Here is a 14,998-nt window from a genome sequence, read left to right on the forward strand (position 1 = left end):
TCCTCTGCAATGCAGATACTTATCATCCATCTTCCTCATGTCTATTGAAACTCAGCATGTAAGGACCAGCCCACAGGGTGGTTCCTTCCTGCAAAGCCCATGCACATCCTCCTCACTCCTACCACCACCACCACCACCACTCCCAAACCCTGCCTCCCTTGAACAAAATAACCTCGAAACCACACCATGGAAGCATTTACTATCTTTTTTATCTCACCACCCCCTCTTCCAACTGCCACATTTACAAGCCTCAACCCACCTGCTCGATCGTCCATCACGAAAATGGCCTCCGCCTCTGCTGCTGTCCGCCGCCGCAACGACCAACCCTTCCTCCCGGGTGCCAGCCTCACTCGCGCCCTCCATCTCACGGTCACCATCCTGATGCTCAACCTGCTACTGTTCGTGGCATTCCTCCGTGACATCGACCCGTCGTCCGAGCTGTCCCACCGCAACGGCCTCTGCCAGTCCATCCGCCGCAAAGAGCGTCGCATCATCCGCCTCAGCTCCCTCATCCTGGGCCTCGAGCCCGCCGACCCCTCCCACCCCGATGACCCCGAAGCACATCCGCGCCACTCCACCATCGACGCGCAGGTGATGCAGAGTCTCGTGCCGTCGTCTCCCACGGCCACCGAGCGAGTGAGTGGCTCCTCGCTCCGACCGAAACGGCCGCTGCCTGCTGCGAGCATCCTCTCCCTGCGGCCGTCCAACCGTCCTGTGAAGCGTAGTCGAGGAGACAGCGCCGTGACTAGCCACTCCGTGGTTGGCATCAAGACGGCAGATCCAGTTTTCGGGGGGCACCAGCAACAGCAGCAGAACGTCGTTTACCCGCCGCGGATGAGTGACTCGATCTACTCGGCCACCCTCAGGAGGAGTCTGTCGCTGGGGTCGTCGCGCCGCCAGAGTATGGTGCTGCCTCACATCCGCTATTCCGGGTTCATGACGGAGCGATTGCGATTCAGCGTCTTGAGCCAGCCGTGGTCGATGGTCTCGGTCGTCGCGCCGGATAGCGCTGAGGTGCCAGCGCATCACCGCGCCGAGCCCATCCTGGTCGAGGAGACGATGGAGCGGCTGCAGCCGGCGTGCTCGGTGGACAGTTATCCGGGCCAGTTTCCCATCAGCGATGGGGTGGAGTTGAGCTGGTTGGCCACGGCGACGCAGTGTCCTGGTGCTGAGCTGGCAGAAGATGAAGAGAACAACTCTCCCACAGCTCCTGGATTGCAGACTGCTGTGAGGCCTTACACCGAAGTTTAAGGTAGTGTGTGTGTGGAATGTTTTCAGGTCAAAGATGTAAGTATCATTAACTGAACTGTACCTCAGAGTATACAGGCTTCTCATGCTGTGCGAGAGAGCATTCATGCATCCGCAATGACAGGGACCTGGTATGATTGTACTGTACAATAACGGAAAAGCAACGCGCGCTCAGTGTATACCTTATATAGCTCAGTCACAAACAGACTTCCTTGTGAATGGCATGATCCAGATACCCCATAGCCCTGACAAAGATCTTGGCACTCTCCAAGATCCGTTTCTTGCTGTCCCCGTGCGTATGCATCCCCACAAACGCGCCATATGTCGAATCAAAGTCGGTGTGCTCGATCGCCTTCCAGATCTTCAACACCTCATCCGGCGGCAGCGGTATCTACCGTCAAGTCCAAGTCAGCATATCTCATCGCCCCACTGTCTTCCACAAAGCCCCCCCCTCAAAAGAAAGAAAGGAACACCAAAAGAAGAGACAAACCATATTCGGATACGACCACAGAAACGTAAACGACGCCGTCCCAGGCAACCGATCGACATGATAGATCCCACTCGGCACCGTCCCGATCGTATCGGCGAGGAGCAGCGTCCGCCACGACCGCCACCACAGCACCGTGCTCCCCGGGAAATGGCCGCCGGTCTTGATCACCTCCAGCGTGTCCTGCCCCTGGGCCTGACCTCCACCTGGGCCTAGATTACCCCCCGCACCCTCACCCTCATCCCCACCCCCACGCTGTTGCTGTTGCTGTTGCTCCCCCAACACCTCCAACAAATCCAACCGCCCCCCACTCCAGAAAACCTGTTCCTGCTGCTCACCCCGCCGCAGAACCCACTCCTCATCCTCCCGCGCCAGATAGACCGGACAGCCGAACGCCCTGGCCCACTCGAGGTGCGTGGCGTAGTAATGCGGGTGCGAGATGACGATGGCGCGCAGGCCGCCCAGCGCCTCGATTGTGGTGACCGTCGCGTCGTCCAGGAAGGGGATGCAGTCCCACAGGATGTTGCCGTGGTGGGGGGTGCGGCAGAGGAAGGCGCGCTGGCCGATGGCGAGTTTGGGGACGGTGTGGATTGCGATTAGGGAGGCGGTGTTCAGGTCCGCGTCGTTGGGGGAGCTGTGAGGGTCGGATTTGGGGGTATCTGTGGGGAGGAGGGGGTGGAATTCGTTGTGGTAGGTGTGCGTTTCGTGGTGCTGGGTCTGGTCGGGGCTGGTGCTGGGGTTGCGGAGGGCGCGAAGGGTTGTCCATGATTGTCTGCGCTTGCCCGGGTTAGTCTTCTGCTCCAGAAAGTGCTGGGGAAGGGGAGGTAGGGACGGAATTGGTGCAGGGATTCTATAAGGATGTGACTCCGTGCTTTAGTGGCGATACGTACCCCGTGGGAGGGATGAATTGGCGGGGATCATCGCAGATCTTGCAGTTGGGTGGGGGGGAGGTGGTCGGGAATTGCGTGCCGCATGTTGCGCAGATGATGAGATCGAGGGATGATGACGAGGATGATTGTGAGACTGGCATGGTGGATTGGGAAATGCAAGTTGAAGTTATCATGAAAAGAGGTTGAGGACAGGACGAGAGGTGAGGAGTAGATGGACAAATTCCCGGTGAGGGGAGGGTCGGAGGGTCTTATACTTCGTGTTGATTACCCCGCATAAGGAACCTTTCCGTGGTTCATGGGCCATTAAACACGATAGAGCTCAGATCCATGGCAGGGCCATGGCGGTTGGAGTCCCCATGTCATCATGACTACTGGGTACTAAGTTGACTAACATACAGGACAGCTATGCGACCCCCACTTATAACGCCCCCCATTCTTCTCGTAATGTACCACTCTCATGCCAGCAACCACAAACCGATAAGCTAGGGGCAATCATGGATAGCTATGGAGTACACTCACTATGCATAGGGGTTGCTGCTTATGCCCTTATGACCTTGTATACGTATACTGACTACATACTAACAAGTATCAACTAGTGGGTAGAACCATCTACAGGTTTACACCCCAGTCACCCAGTGCATCAAATCAACTCAATATGTAGCGCATCACTATGTGACAGCAAGGGATACATGGTATAACAAAATTCACAGGCGCAACCTCGTCCACCCACACAAAAAGAAAAATTACGCTCGCACAAATGCAAGACGCTGGTCATAGCACATGGTGCAACTAGTCATGTCATTATGTCGTAAACGGTCCGCATTCAACAAAACAATGAAAAGAAAGGGTATCAACTGAAATCAAATCAGAAACGTCTAGTCAAGCTCGGCATCAACTTGCTCCGGACTGGCCGCTCGATACTGGCTTCGCTTCCGTCGGGCTGGGCTGTACTGACTGCCCGAGTTGAGGGGACGAGGCCCCGTCGGTTTGCGCGGCGGAGGCGTGCTGCGTGGGGATTGAACAGCAGAACTCTACAAAAATCTCGTCAGCATGGCTCGTCTCAGCCGTCCCTTCCAGGAATGCACACTAACCCGTGAAACAACACGATCCATATAAGATCGCTCGTCATCATCTTTGATCTTCGGGGGCCTCTCCGGGATCAGGGGGCCTTCGTCTTTGATCTTCGGGGGGCGTGGAGGTCCCGTCTGGCGAGAACTCGCTTCTGAATAGCCTGCGTCCGAGATGGGAGATAGCCGGCCGCCACCACTGTAGCGCGGGTTGGCATTCACACCCGACAGGCTGGGATTCGATCCCCACTGGTCGGAGGGTGCGATGTAGACCTGAGCCTGCGTTTCCAGCTGCGATTGGTACCGTCCGGTGGGTCCCTGGCGGGGTTGGGGATGGTGCAGATCGAGGCTACCGCGGTGAGCCCGGTATTTGGGCGTTTCAGACACCTGAGATGGCACCAACGGCGACGGAGGTCGGTTCTCATGTTGCTGGTCATCTAAGGTGTAAGTGGAGCGCAGTCGATCTTCGCCCTGAGGATCATAATAGTTCGTCGTTTGATATGGCCCCTGTGCAAGGTCGGACCCGGAGCGCGAAGCATCAAAAGACGCCCGCTCCTTGCGATTCGGTTGAATGCTGTTACGGATGTTGTCACCCATCGACGAGGCGGTGGTCTTCGACCAACGTGAAATTTTGGGGAAGAACGAAGAGCTGCTGGATTTGTGCTTCTTTGACTTCTCGGTAGTCTTCGGGGTGGTGTCAGTGCTAAGAGCCCCCGAAGCCATCGCCTCCCGAGGGGGCGTCGAGACAGGAGCCGAGCCAGTTCGATCCTGTCGGTTGTTGGGGTTTGGCTGAGACACCAGGTGAGGGCTCAGGAACTCTCCGCGATCGTCTTCCAAATCCTCATCAACCTCTTGGACCGTGCTCACACGGTTCTCGAGGCCTTTCCGGAACTGATTGGGATCCTGGACGAGCTGTGACGACGTCGAAAGGTATTCAGAGGGGTTCCCAGGTGAGGAAGTTCCCGCATGACCTTCTGGCTCATAGCCTTCCGGATCCACGCTGGCAGCCCGGTTACCATTGCGCGCAAACCCGTGATCTTGGTTTTGACGGAGAGCCTCAACCTCCTCCAGCAACTGCTCCAACATATCCTCGATCTTGGTCAGATCATTCGAGTTCTTCATGCTCAGGCCCTTGAGCGCCCGTTTGAAGATGTTCTTCCGCTTCTGGCTCAGTTCCTCGCCATCGTCCATAGACATTTGACGAGCGCTCCGCACACTGACCGGCAGTGGGCGTGGGCCCCCAACAGCCCGATATGTACGCTCGTGCTGTCTGTCGCTAGCCTCCATGAGCATTCCATCTTGCTGAGCGATGAACTTCTTCATTTCCTCGAACGAGTTGCGCATCTCGGCCGCGCTTCGAACCAGCGTCACCAGAATCTCCGTATCTCTTGCGTTTCGTTGCGCATCGCGAACAGTAAGCTTAGAAAGTGTCAGCAGAGGTTTCTAAGTATTGGTGAAAGGGAATTGGAACTTACATGGTCCATGAGTGCGACAATATCCTTGGACTGAATACGGTCGATGCCTTTGCCGGTGGCACTGTCATATAGCGGAGATCCAACCCCATGGGAGTACCCACTCAGCTGTCGCTGATGGCCGGGCGTGAAATCATCAGCTCCCATAGGGCTGTCGAACATACCCATATTGGTATCAATCCCTCCCAACCCCTTTTTAAGTGGTTCAGGCGTATCAACGCTTGGAGAACGGGGATTAGCAGCCGAGACATAGCCCTCGTCTTTGGCTCCAAGGGGTGTCCCAAGCAATTGCCGCGAATATTGTTGGTCGTAGTAGTCATTCGCAGCATATTCGTCCTCAGGGTAATAATCCTGGTCATATTGCGCGTGGTCGACCGACCCCAGACCCAGGCCCGCACCAGCACCCGCACCAGCACCCGCACCAGCAACGGCGCCGCCCTTATCGAAGAGAGGAGACGGAGCATCTTTGGAAGGCGTCTGATTGAACGACCAACTAGCTTCTTGAGCCGCCGGTCCTTGGATAATGGAAGGATTGGTGTTGATTTCCGATTCTGTATCTGGAAGTGGGTCTTCCTCGGGAAGGGGGCTCTGGTCGCGGATTCCGGCGAACATGTGAGTCGGATCTGTCAGATCTTCGTACGACTGGGTGACACTCTGAGGAGGCGAAGTGGCACCCATACGCCTTGGGAATGATGTAGCATCAGGACTGGACACATTGTGGCCTTGCTTGAGGGGACTTCCTTGGCGAGAAGCATGCGGAGTCTCCTCCGGTTTGTCCATCACCTCATCCAGGTCACTTTCTGCTTGTTCCGGAATGTCGTTCATGGAGCGATTAGCAGCAGACTGGCTGGACTTGGTGTCTAGAATAGTGGGATCCAATAGCGAGGCCACTGCCGACTCTACGGCGAGGGGATGGACAAAGCGAGGATTGGCGGCAACGCCTTCAGCGACAGGTTGGCCTTGCTTCGCGTGGTCCATGAAAGTAACCTCGCTGTCCTCGTTGTGTCCAGACATTCTGTTACGCTCCGTGCTTGCAGTCGAGTGGGCATAATCATCGCCGTCGTCTTCTCCATCTGAATGTTCAACCCAGCGACTGCCTCGTGGCGATGCTCTAGGCGTCTCCTCGTAGCCCAGCTCGTGTCCAGGATCATATTGGTTTCTAAGGGATTCGGTCTGACTATTGATGCTGAGTCCCTCCGGGCGGGTTGACCTTGCGAGGTTGGTGCTGGGAGCAGACGAGAGCGAATCAATCGACAAACGTGGCTCCAGCCCCTTTTCATCGTCCGAAAAGTCGTGGCGATCATAAGACGTCGAGTTCTGCTTTATCGGAGACTGACTGATGTTGCTCGCCACGCTTTGAATTGGGCTAAGTGTCCGTCGTCGGCTTGTAAGGTCACTATAATCGGTGTCATGATGTCCTGGATGTACATCAAGCAGGTTGGCTGCAGCCGCCGCCGCAATAGCTCCGGCCGAAGCACCCCCGACGGACGAATGACTCGAGACGCTGCGCAGAGACAAGTTATGGCTAGATAGGTTGCTGTGCTTGAGTTTCAAATCATGCTGCGAGCCCAGAGAAGCCTGACCCGGGGAGCGTGGAGTTGGGGACATAGTCTGATAAAACGACTCACGCAAAAGGTCGTGCTCTCTAGACTCCTCGTAAGGGTAGGGGTCGGCAGACTGCTCTGAGAGCAGTGAAGCCCTTGTCAGATCTGACTCGATTGCACTGTGTAACGGCATGGGAGCAACGTTGTGTCTCTGGAAGACCAGTTCAGTTTCGTTGATGCCTCCTATCGGGCTGTGGGGGCCGCTGCTTTCGCGTCCTCCTTCGCTACTAGCCAAGCTCGACCGCGAATCGTGATGTTGCAGAGCCGCCGCTGTTAGAGCGCTACCGACGATGCCCGCTTTTTCTGCCTCGCGCAGCCCTTTGCTTCGCTGGCGCCGCAGCTTTTCTTGCTCAGTCAACTCTGGTCGATTGGCCCATTTGATGTAGCCAATATCTGGAGACTTCTCGCTACCCTTACTCGATCGCCGCTCGGCCCGAGAGGGGACCGAATCTCCCGATATAGTGATTCCCTCGTCACGACTATCCTTGTTGAGAACAACTTTCGGCTTTCGAACGTTAGGCGCACTTGCATGTTTTGACAGTCGCCTTCCGAGTCCATCCCGTGAAGGTGTACTGGCGGACGAGTGCGAGGCGTTCATGTCCCGGTCAAACTTGGAAGTATTCGACATGACTTTTTGATCTTTCTTCAGCTCTTTCAGTTCGGGCAGGATCAACCTCCGAATCGCGTCTTCGACGGTTTCAAGTAGTTTCGGGTTGTTGATGGACGATTTGGAGGTCCCGGATCGGAAGGAGTACTGGTCACCGGATCGGCGATGCGAGGAGACGGCCGAGGCGCTGAGGAGGCTGGACTCGGGACTGATCATGTTGTCGTGTCCTCGATGCCGTGAAGACTTGAGATCTGCCTCCTCACTGTCGTCGAACTTACTTCTCTCTGCCCGTCGACGCTGTCGGGAGCTGTCGCGAGGATCGTTGCTAAGCTTTTCTGCCACGCGATGAGCGATCCGCTCGGTGCTTAAGCTGCGACTTCGTTGCCGTCTCGGGGTCTTGAGGTAGTCTTTGGGCTCGTGGCTTGGACCTCGCTCTAGGCTTTGACTGCGTTTGCGACGGAGGCCAGACGAGGGGGCATCAAGCATGCTATCTGCAGGCATGGAGGAGATATCCGAGGCGGGCAGCATGTACCGTGTGTCGCGCGACAGGCTGGAAACCTCACTACCACGGTGGCGATCCATGAGCTCGATCTCAACGGGGGAATGACCAGGAGGCTGGTTCTCATCGGTCGCTGAGTTGGAGGAGCTTATACTTTGATCATCGGGGCCGGACTCGGCCAGTAACCGGTGCTTGTGGGGCGAGCTGAGGGAAATGCGGCGAGAATAAACCGGTTTACGGTTGCCGCTAGACTCGGTGATTTGAATATGGTCTCTTTGGTCCTTCAGCTTCCGCGCGGAGGAAGGGGTCACTCTAACACGGACGCTGGGCCGGGAAACCAGGGAGCCAGAACCCTTCCCGCCCTCGAAATACTCGATGAGCAGGGAGGTCTGGGAGTGTTGCGACGAGCGGGACAGCTTGGAATCGTCCCCGCGGGAACGATGGTGTTGTTTCCGACGGGTGGGGATAGTGACGGGAGTCCCGTCGTCTGGAATGGAGTAAGAGGTTTTGTCTGTGCGGCGAGAGATGTCAGTTGCCAGATCAGTGCCTGTAACGCTGCCGCCTGTGGTGTTGGTGCCGACAATGGATTCAGTGGGGGCAGGCAGGACCGGTCTGCGGCGCGTTTCGACGCCCATCATGGTCGATAAGGAAAAGAATTCGAGGGAGTAAGTCTCGTTGTCTTTCCCTTTCTCAGCCAACCCGAATCATACTCGGTTCGGGTTTCTTTTTTTAGGACCTTGAGGGGGGGGGCTGGCTGATCTCTTTTTGGTCTTGATCTGAGATCTGGAGAAGGGAGAGAAAGCGTGCAGAAGAAAGGAGGGAAGGGATGAGAAAGGAAGAGTAAAGGGTAAGTGATGAACGGAATGGATGGATAGATGGATAGATGGATGACAGGAACTGGTTCTGGATCCCCGACTGCCAGTTAGCAGATTGGAGTCTCACCACAAGCTCGGACCGATCGGAAGATGCAGTAAGTGGGTTGGGTTGGAGGCAATTGCAGACAGACAACTGCAGACAAACAGATACAAGCAGAGATGGAAGTGAGGGAGTGGGAATGGAGGCAGGAAAGGTAAGGATGCGATCAATATCAGCAACAAGCAAAGGAAGAACAGCGTACCAGCACTGGAGAAGGTGGTGGGGGGAATGGATGGTTGGACAGTTGGATATTAGACGCGAGTGTAGCAACAACCACCCGCGGAAGAACTCAGCAAGATAGAATGACCTTAGTGAGAAAGGCGACTGGGAGAATAGGAAGAGAGGGAGAAAAGAGAACGTGCAACAAAGCGCGAGAGGGAAAGAAGAGGCGAGTTGTTGAAGATCGCTCAGTGGGAGTGGATGCTTGAATCAATCAATCATCTAGTGGGTGGCCATGTGCATTCACCGCAAGAGTCCCCATGCATTGGTGGCTGTCCAGCCAGAGATCACAGAGGGGAAGAGGGGGATGGAAGGGAAGGCAAATTAGGTTGTAAAAAGAAACAAAGAGCAATAAAAGACCAAAATAAATAAATAAAATAAAATAGTAATCTAGACGGAGGAACACCTGGAGGAAAAGGAAATCCAATTATCAGCCCAAAGAGGGAGCAGGAGTGAAGGAGATGGAATCAGGTACAAGACAGGGTTTGGCGGGAATAACTCCGAAGCTAACAGTCAGAGAGAGAGGGAGGGAGAAAGAGGGGAGAGGGGGGGAAGTGGGCAAGCAGCAAAAAAAAAGCAGAAGGCTGGTCAAGGAATATCAACACTTGATGATGGCTAGTTAGATTTAGCTGTCAGGTTAGTCCTCATCAACCATAGCCACCACTACCACCACCTTTCTTCCTCGTCGTCTCAGCCAAACTTAAGTAAGGTACGCCGATTACAATGGATGAGCTGGCACAGAATCGATTTTCTGAGACAAAAAATCAAATTCAAGACAGAGAAAAAGAAAAGAAAGAATTGTCACCCAACAACCACATCGAAACAATAAGAGCACCACTGCCGCCCTTCCACTAAGAGCATAAGCATCACTCTCCAGCCTCGCTCTCTTTGGGTTTCCCACCTTATATTCTGCCATGTAAGTGAGCTTTGATCGTCCTTGCTTTGGGTGTCCATTGCTCTCTTCCACGTCGGCTGGGATCGGTAGAAGTGGGCTTTCCCTTCTTACGTGTATGTCTCTGTGTGTGAGTGAGTGTTTCCCAGCAGAGTGAGATCTATGCAAGGTGACCGAGCTTTGCGCGATGATCTGAACCTCCCCTTGGGATCGAAGTATAAGTACCACCTATCCACCTCCAGAGGTGTTTACTCGAATCGTTCGATATCAATCGCTTTCCTCTCGGGTTTCCCGGTCTTGCCGCAATCAACCTGAACCGCAAGACAGCCTCGAGTTCCGTAGGATAGGAATTTTCCGCTCCAGGGATGGTGTCGACATTTCATACCTACCATGAAGCGACAAACGGGTTATTGCCCCCGTGGTGCAACCCAAGATGTGATCTGTATCCTGCCCGTTCGGCATTCTGTGTCTTGAGCGGTCCTATAACCGTTGTACAGGTGTGAGAGGGGAAGTGAGCCAAAGCGAACAAAAGAGCGAGTCGTCTTTTATCCCCTTTTCTGGCGAGGAGATGAGCTGGGAAAGAACAGGTTGTCGCGATTTGCGACCAGGGAATTGGCTGGGATTTATAGAGCATGAAACACGAGCAACCAGAACATTCGTAAAAGCAGCCCTCTCTATGACCCATCATAAATTCGCCACGATCTTCAGAGCTGAAACGAAGCGGCGTCACTATGGACCATCACCAGTATGGGTACTACACCAGTATCATCACCATCCTCATCATCATCTGCTTCATAGCGGATAGCATCAGATTCAAACGACTAGTGTAGGTACCGCAGAGGGAGACCGATCCAGGTTATCCCAGCAGTGGGCCTGCCCGACCCGCCGCGGACCCGCGGGCTTGAGAGTCTGACTTGTTCCCCAGGCCGCAGGCAGAGCAAAGCTCCGAAGTAGTCAAGGGCCAAGGCCCACCGACAAGGCCTGTTCGTTTTTCTGTCGTGAACACCCGCCGACCGCACGCGGGCCTCCAGGACGACCAACGTTCCGGTCTCTTCGGACGATAGAAAATCTGCCAACTCATCACGTCCCGTTGAATGCGAGACTCCCTCGGTGATTGGTGACCACCGTCACGAGGGTTATCCAGTAGGACCACAACGATCAAGGTTCAGGCTGCTTACTGCCATGTCGCATGCAACGTTGATTTTTTTTTTTGGATGTCGGATTTCTGGTGGCCATATGGGGTGGAGGTGAATGGGTGGATTCACGGGACGAACGACGGCAGGGGGATCCATCCATAGGTCACTTAGTCTCCCAGCCACCAGAAGGGGAGGAGAAGAGAGAATACCTAGGTCTACCCGACCAGCCACCTATGCTTCTTGCAAGTGGGAGACAAGGCTTGAAAGCAGGATGCATCTAACTCAAGACGCTGTTTTTCTCACAATTGGAGGTCTATCCTGCGGTGAGAGACCCGATCGGAGGGGGAAGCAAGCAATGGCAGCCGGCAGTTAGGCAGGAGCATATCGGACGTGCAGCCGTTTGACGGACCGGGCAGCAAGCAAGTTCTTTTGTCGCATGGATTGTTTATCCTGCAAAAGAACAATTGTGCACACTAGCAGTGCCCGTATGGAGCTTGTTTGTACCCAATAAGTTAATGGCGAATGCGAGCAAAAGGCGGAAAGGGAAGAGTTCGGTTGTTTTCTGGTCACTGAGAAGTGTAGAAATCTCTCTTCACAGCCCTTCATTCTAAGCTGCCAAATTAGGCAGGTAGATCTATAGCCGCCCCTCGAACTGGGGGGGGGGGGGGTGCTGTCCAAGCTGGAGACCATGCCATATTCGGTGGATCTCAACTTTATTAGAACAATGTACTTGGTCTTCAAGTTATCCAAATCCAATGTATTGATTCTAGGTAGCTAAGATACCGGTTCAACTGCTGTTGATGTGCAGTAAAGTGCTGAGCTCGGATCTGTTCAGAGCTTGCATCTGACAGGAATGCATGAAATTGGCGGTTGTACCAGTCATCTTACCGCAGGCACTGTCAACAATCCCAATCTTGGATGAAAGGCGTATCTTTGATCACGAATTATGGGACTACAGGCTAGTCTGTAGTTTCTTCATAAGGGAAGAGATGGACCAAGACTGGCTCAGTGACATTGATGCGAATGTTACTCGGCCATTACTGAATTGCATTTCAGCATATGAATCAGAGAGTATTCAATATCTCCTCATAGCTATGACTTCAATACGTCAAATTCCGACCTCCTGCTCTTCGGCTTGGATGCTTGGATGAAAAGAGGAACAATTACAATTGTGAATCAACCATATGTAGTAGACAAGCCAAATATCCACAGTATCGAACTCCGAGACTATATGCCAAAACTCAAAAACCGCACAATGTTACAATCAATCACTTTTGCTTTGCGCTGACTCATTCATCGTCGTGCTTCCGCTTGAACTTCAGCCCCTTGTTGTTGGGCTGGCTGCCGTAATTGCGCCGTCCCTGCTGCTGCTGTTTCTTGTCGCGGCTCATGCTGGAGCCCAGGGTGATATCAATGCGGGGTGGCGTCGAGAAGCCGAAGCCCTTGGCCACCTTGACCAGGTCGAGTTTGTGCACATCGAAGACGGAGCGGAGCGAGTGTGAGGCATAAGCCTGGAGATAGGCACGGTAGCCTTCCTTGGCGGACTGGATGAAAAGTTAATATCCGGGTCAGAACAACAGAGACAGTAGTCAAGCTTACCTTGTTCAAGTAGTAGTTCTGTCCGATCAGCTTCTCAAGCTGAGACTGGACATTGACGATCTTGCTGGCGGGGAAATCGAATTCCACAACGGGAACACGAGCCTCCTTCAGGTGCTTCAAGAATCCAACCTCGGAAGGCTGAAGGAACATCAGACTGCGTCCCTTACCGTTCACACCACGAGCCGTACGACCGACACGGTGAACGTAGTCTCTGGTGTCATCTGGGGGATCGAACTGGATGATCCAGTCGACAGCCGGAATCTAGAAAGGAAGAATGTCAGACTTGTGACTTGGATTGATGAATCATGGTAACGTACATCCAAACCTCTAGCAGCAACATCAGTACAGATCAAGGTTCCCTGTTTGGCGTTGCAGAACTCGAAGAAGGTGTTGGTGCGCTTCTGCTGCTTCTGCTTGCCGTGAAGGTCGAGAACCGGAAGATCGATATAGTTGAGCAATTCAGCGTGATACTTGACACAGTTACAGCTGGAGAAGAAAACAATGATCTTCTTCTTAAGGTTCCGCTTGAGGAAAGAGAACAGAAGCAAGAAGCGCTTGTCCGCTTCACAAATGACGTAGCCTTGCTCCAGGCCCTCGACCGTACTGTGTTCTTTGCGGTGGTCAACGTTGATGTAGAGAGGGCCGGGTCGCAGCGAAATGCGAGCCAAGTCCTCGACCTTGGTGGTTTGCGTAGCGGAGAACAGCATCGTCTGTCTTTCCTCGGAGGGCAGGATCTTAACAATCTGGCGCATTTCATCCTCGAAACCGACTTCGAGAATACGGTCCGCCTCATCTTAAAAAATGTTAGACCATCCAAGTTACTATCATACAACATCAACGTACCGATAACGAGCGTCTTCAAGTTCTTAAAGACGAATCCGGGTGTATTCTGCAAGTGATCGAGCAAACGTCCGGGGGTGGCAATAAGCAAATTCACACCCTTGGTGAGTTTCTCGGCCTCAGCTCTTCGGTTGGCACCGCCGATAACAATACCATACGTCTGGGAGTGGTGTGCCATCAACTCTCTAGCGACACCGAAGATCTGCAGGGCCAGCTCTCTGGTGGGGGAAACCACAAGAACACCAGTACCTATGACAAGCGGATTAGCACGCAAACGGATCGAACGATCGAGCCAATGGAGCACGCACCGTTACGGGGCTTGAACCGCAGAGCGCTCAGCATCTCCACAGCAGGAATCAAAAACGAGAGGGTCTTTCCAGAACCAGTCTTAGCAGCACCAAGAACATCACGACCAGCGAGCAGCGGGCCGATGGTACGTTGCTGAATCTCAGTCATTGTCTCGAAGCCCATATCCTGAATAGCCTTCATCGTCTTCTCCGAGAGATTCAATTCCGAGAACTTCTTAGGCTCCGAGTCCGTGGTAGGCAGGCGGACCGTATCGATCGAAGGAAGGTCGGCACCGTCAGTCTTCTCATCATCGGCGCTCTCTTCACCCTCGCCCTCTTCCTCTACTACCTCCTGGCGGATCTCGTCGCTGTCGTTCTCATCCTCGTCGGAGTTGTCGACTCTGCGCTTCTTGGAGGACTCCTTCTTATTCTTCTTCTTGTCGCTGTTCTTCTTGGGGGTCGTGCTGACTTCCTCCTCCACAGCATCCGCCACTTCGATCACGGCTTCATTCTGGACTGGGGAGGCTTCCTCGTTGTCGGTCGCAGGGCGGGCGCCGCCACCGTGCTTTCTCTTGCGCTTCTTGGAGAGAGACTTTGCGGAGTCCACGGGGATCGGCATTTTCGCGAGTTGTCTGGTGTCGACGAATCCCTCACGGCGAAAAATAGATTCTGGTGGTGGAAGTGCAGGGCCTGGAATCGCGAGGCCGCTTTTCTCTTTTTTTTTTCTCCGTTTCTGCCAAACTCCGCGTCACGTGCTGATAAGCCGGTGATAAAGGTGGGCCACATAATAGGATACATGCCTGAGGCATAAATAAACTATGAGCACATCCCTTCAATCTCCTGTACGTGGCATGTTGTCAATATGACCAATATAAACGGATATAAAAGCTACGAAGTGCCAGGCTACGCGCATATTGACTAAGTGTAAAGGCTTCGCCGCTTGTCAGGTTTGGCATCTTGGCATCGATCAGTCTAATAGGTGTTGTGCCTATAGGACATACTATTCCAAATCCACTAGTCGCTGAAAGCGCTTCGCTCCAGCCTTTGGGCTCATTCTACTCCGTCGGAAGAAGGCGCAAGCCCTGACATTCAAGAGACGTGTCGACGTTATCTCTGGGGAATTAGTGCAAGCAGACAGAATGCTGCTCCAAGAAATAACAATTATGCTGCCTGGCGCATACGCACTCAATCACATTACTGTCCTTGGTATCGCAATCTGCTGTGCTCTTTCGGGGT

General features: G+C 53.9%; 5 protein-coding genes across 5 annotated transcripts; 2 read left to right on the plus strand and 3 right to left on the minus strand.

The window, feature by feature from the left end:
* Positions 1-282: 282 nt before the first annotated feature.
* BO82DRAFT_362641 (uncharacterized protein) lies at positions 283-1,251 on the plus strand (the record flags this gene model as incomplete). Its single annotated transcript, XM_025636865.1, has 1 exon — positions 283-1,251. The coding sequence occupies one exon, from the start codon at positions 283-285 to the stop codon at positions 1,249-1,251; it is 969 nt and encodes a 322-aa protein (XP_025494309.1).
* Positions 1,252-1,444: 193 nt separating this feature from the next.
* Positions 1,445-2,765, minus strand: BO82DRAFT_277963 (putative metallo-beta-lactamase domain protein; the record flags this gene model as incomplete). Its single annotated transcript, XM_025631207.1, has 4 exons — positions 1,445-1,639; positions 1,739-1,930; positions 2,021-2,507; positions 2,626-2,765. 4 exons carry the CDS (start codon positions 2,763-2,765, stop codon positions 1,445-1,447), a joined length of 1,014 nt encoding a protein of 337 aa, XP_025494310.1.
* A 735-nt stretch (positions 2,766-3,500) lies between these two features.
* Positions 3,501-8,512, minus strand: BO82DRAFT_399771 (uncharacterized protein; the record flags this gene model as incomplete). The annotated part of the gene is made up of 3 exons (XM_025639139.1): positions 3,501-3,656; positions 3,717-5,111; positions 5,168-8,512. 3 exons carry the CDS (start codon positions 8,510-8,512, stop codon positions 3,501-3,503), a joined length of 4,896 nt encoding a protein of 1,631 aa, XP_025494311.1.
* Positions 8,513-10,631: 2,119 nt separating this feature from the next.
* Positions 10,632-10,964, plus strand: BO82DRAFT_399772 (uncharacterized protein; the record flags this gene model as incomplete). The annotated part of the gene is made up of 2 exons (XM_025639140.1): positions 10,632-10,726; positions 10,826-10,964. The coding sequence occupies 2 exons, from the start codon at positions 10,632-10,634 to the stop codon at positions 10,962-10,964; spliced, it is 234 nt and encodes a 77-aa protein (XP_025494312.1).
* A 1,066-nt stretch (positions 10,965-12,030) lies between these two features.
* has1 (ATP-dependent RNA helicase HAS1) lies at positions 12,031-14,597 on the minus strand. The gene is made up of 5 exons (XM_025632198.1): positions 13,784-14,597; positions 13,479-13,724; positions 12,953-13,428; positions 12,636-12,896; positions 12,031-12,580 (listed from the first exon to the last, which is right to left on the minus strand). The coding sequence occupies exons 1-5, from the start codon at positions 14,379-14,381 to the stop codon at positions 12,326-12,328; spliced, it is 1,836 nt and encodes a 611-aa protein (XP_025494313.1). The 5' UTR covers positions 14,382-14,597; the 3' UTR covers positions 12,031-12,325.
* Between the last annotated feature and the right edge of the window lie 401 nt (positions 14,598-14,998).

The sequence above is a fragment of the Aspergillus uvarum genome (genome assembly GCF_003184745.1).
Source record: "Aspergillus uvarum CBS 121591 unplaced genomic scaffold BO82scaffold_12, whole genome shotgun sequence".
In the NCBI taxonomy this organism is placed as follows: domain Eukaryota; kingdom Fungi; phylum Ascomycota; class Eurotiomycetes; order Eurotiales; family Aspergillaceae; genus Aspergillus; species Aspergillus uvarum.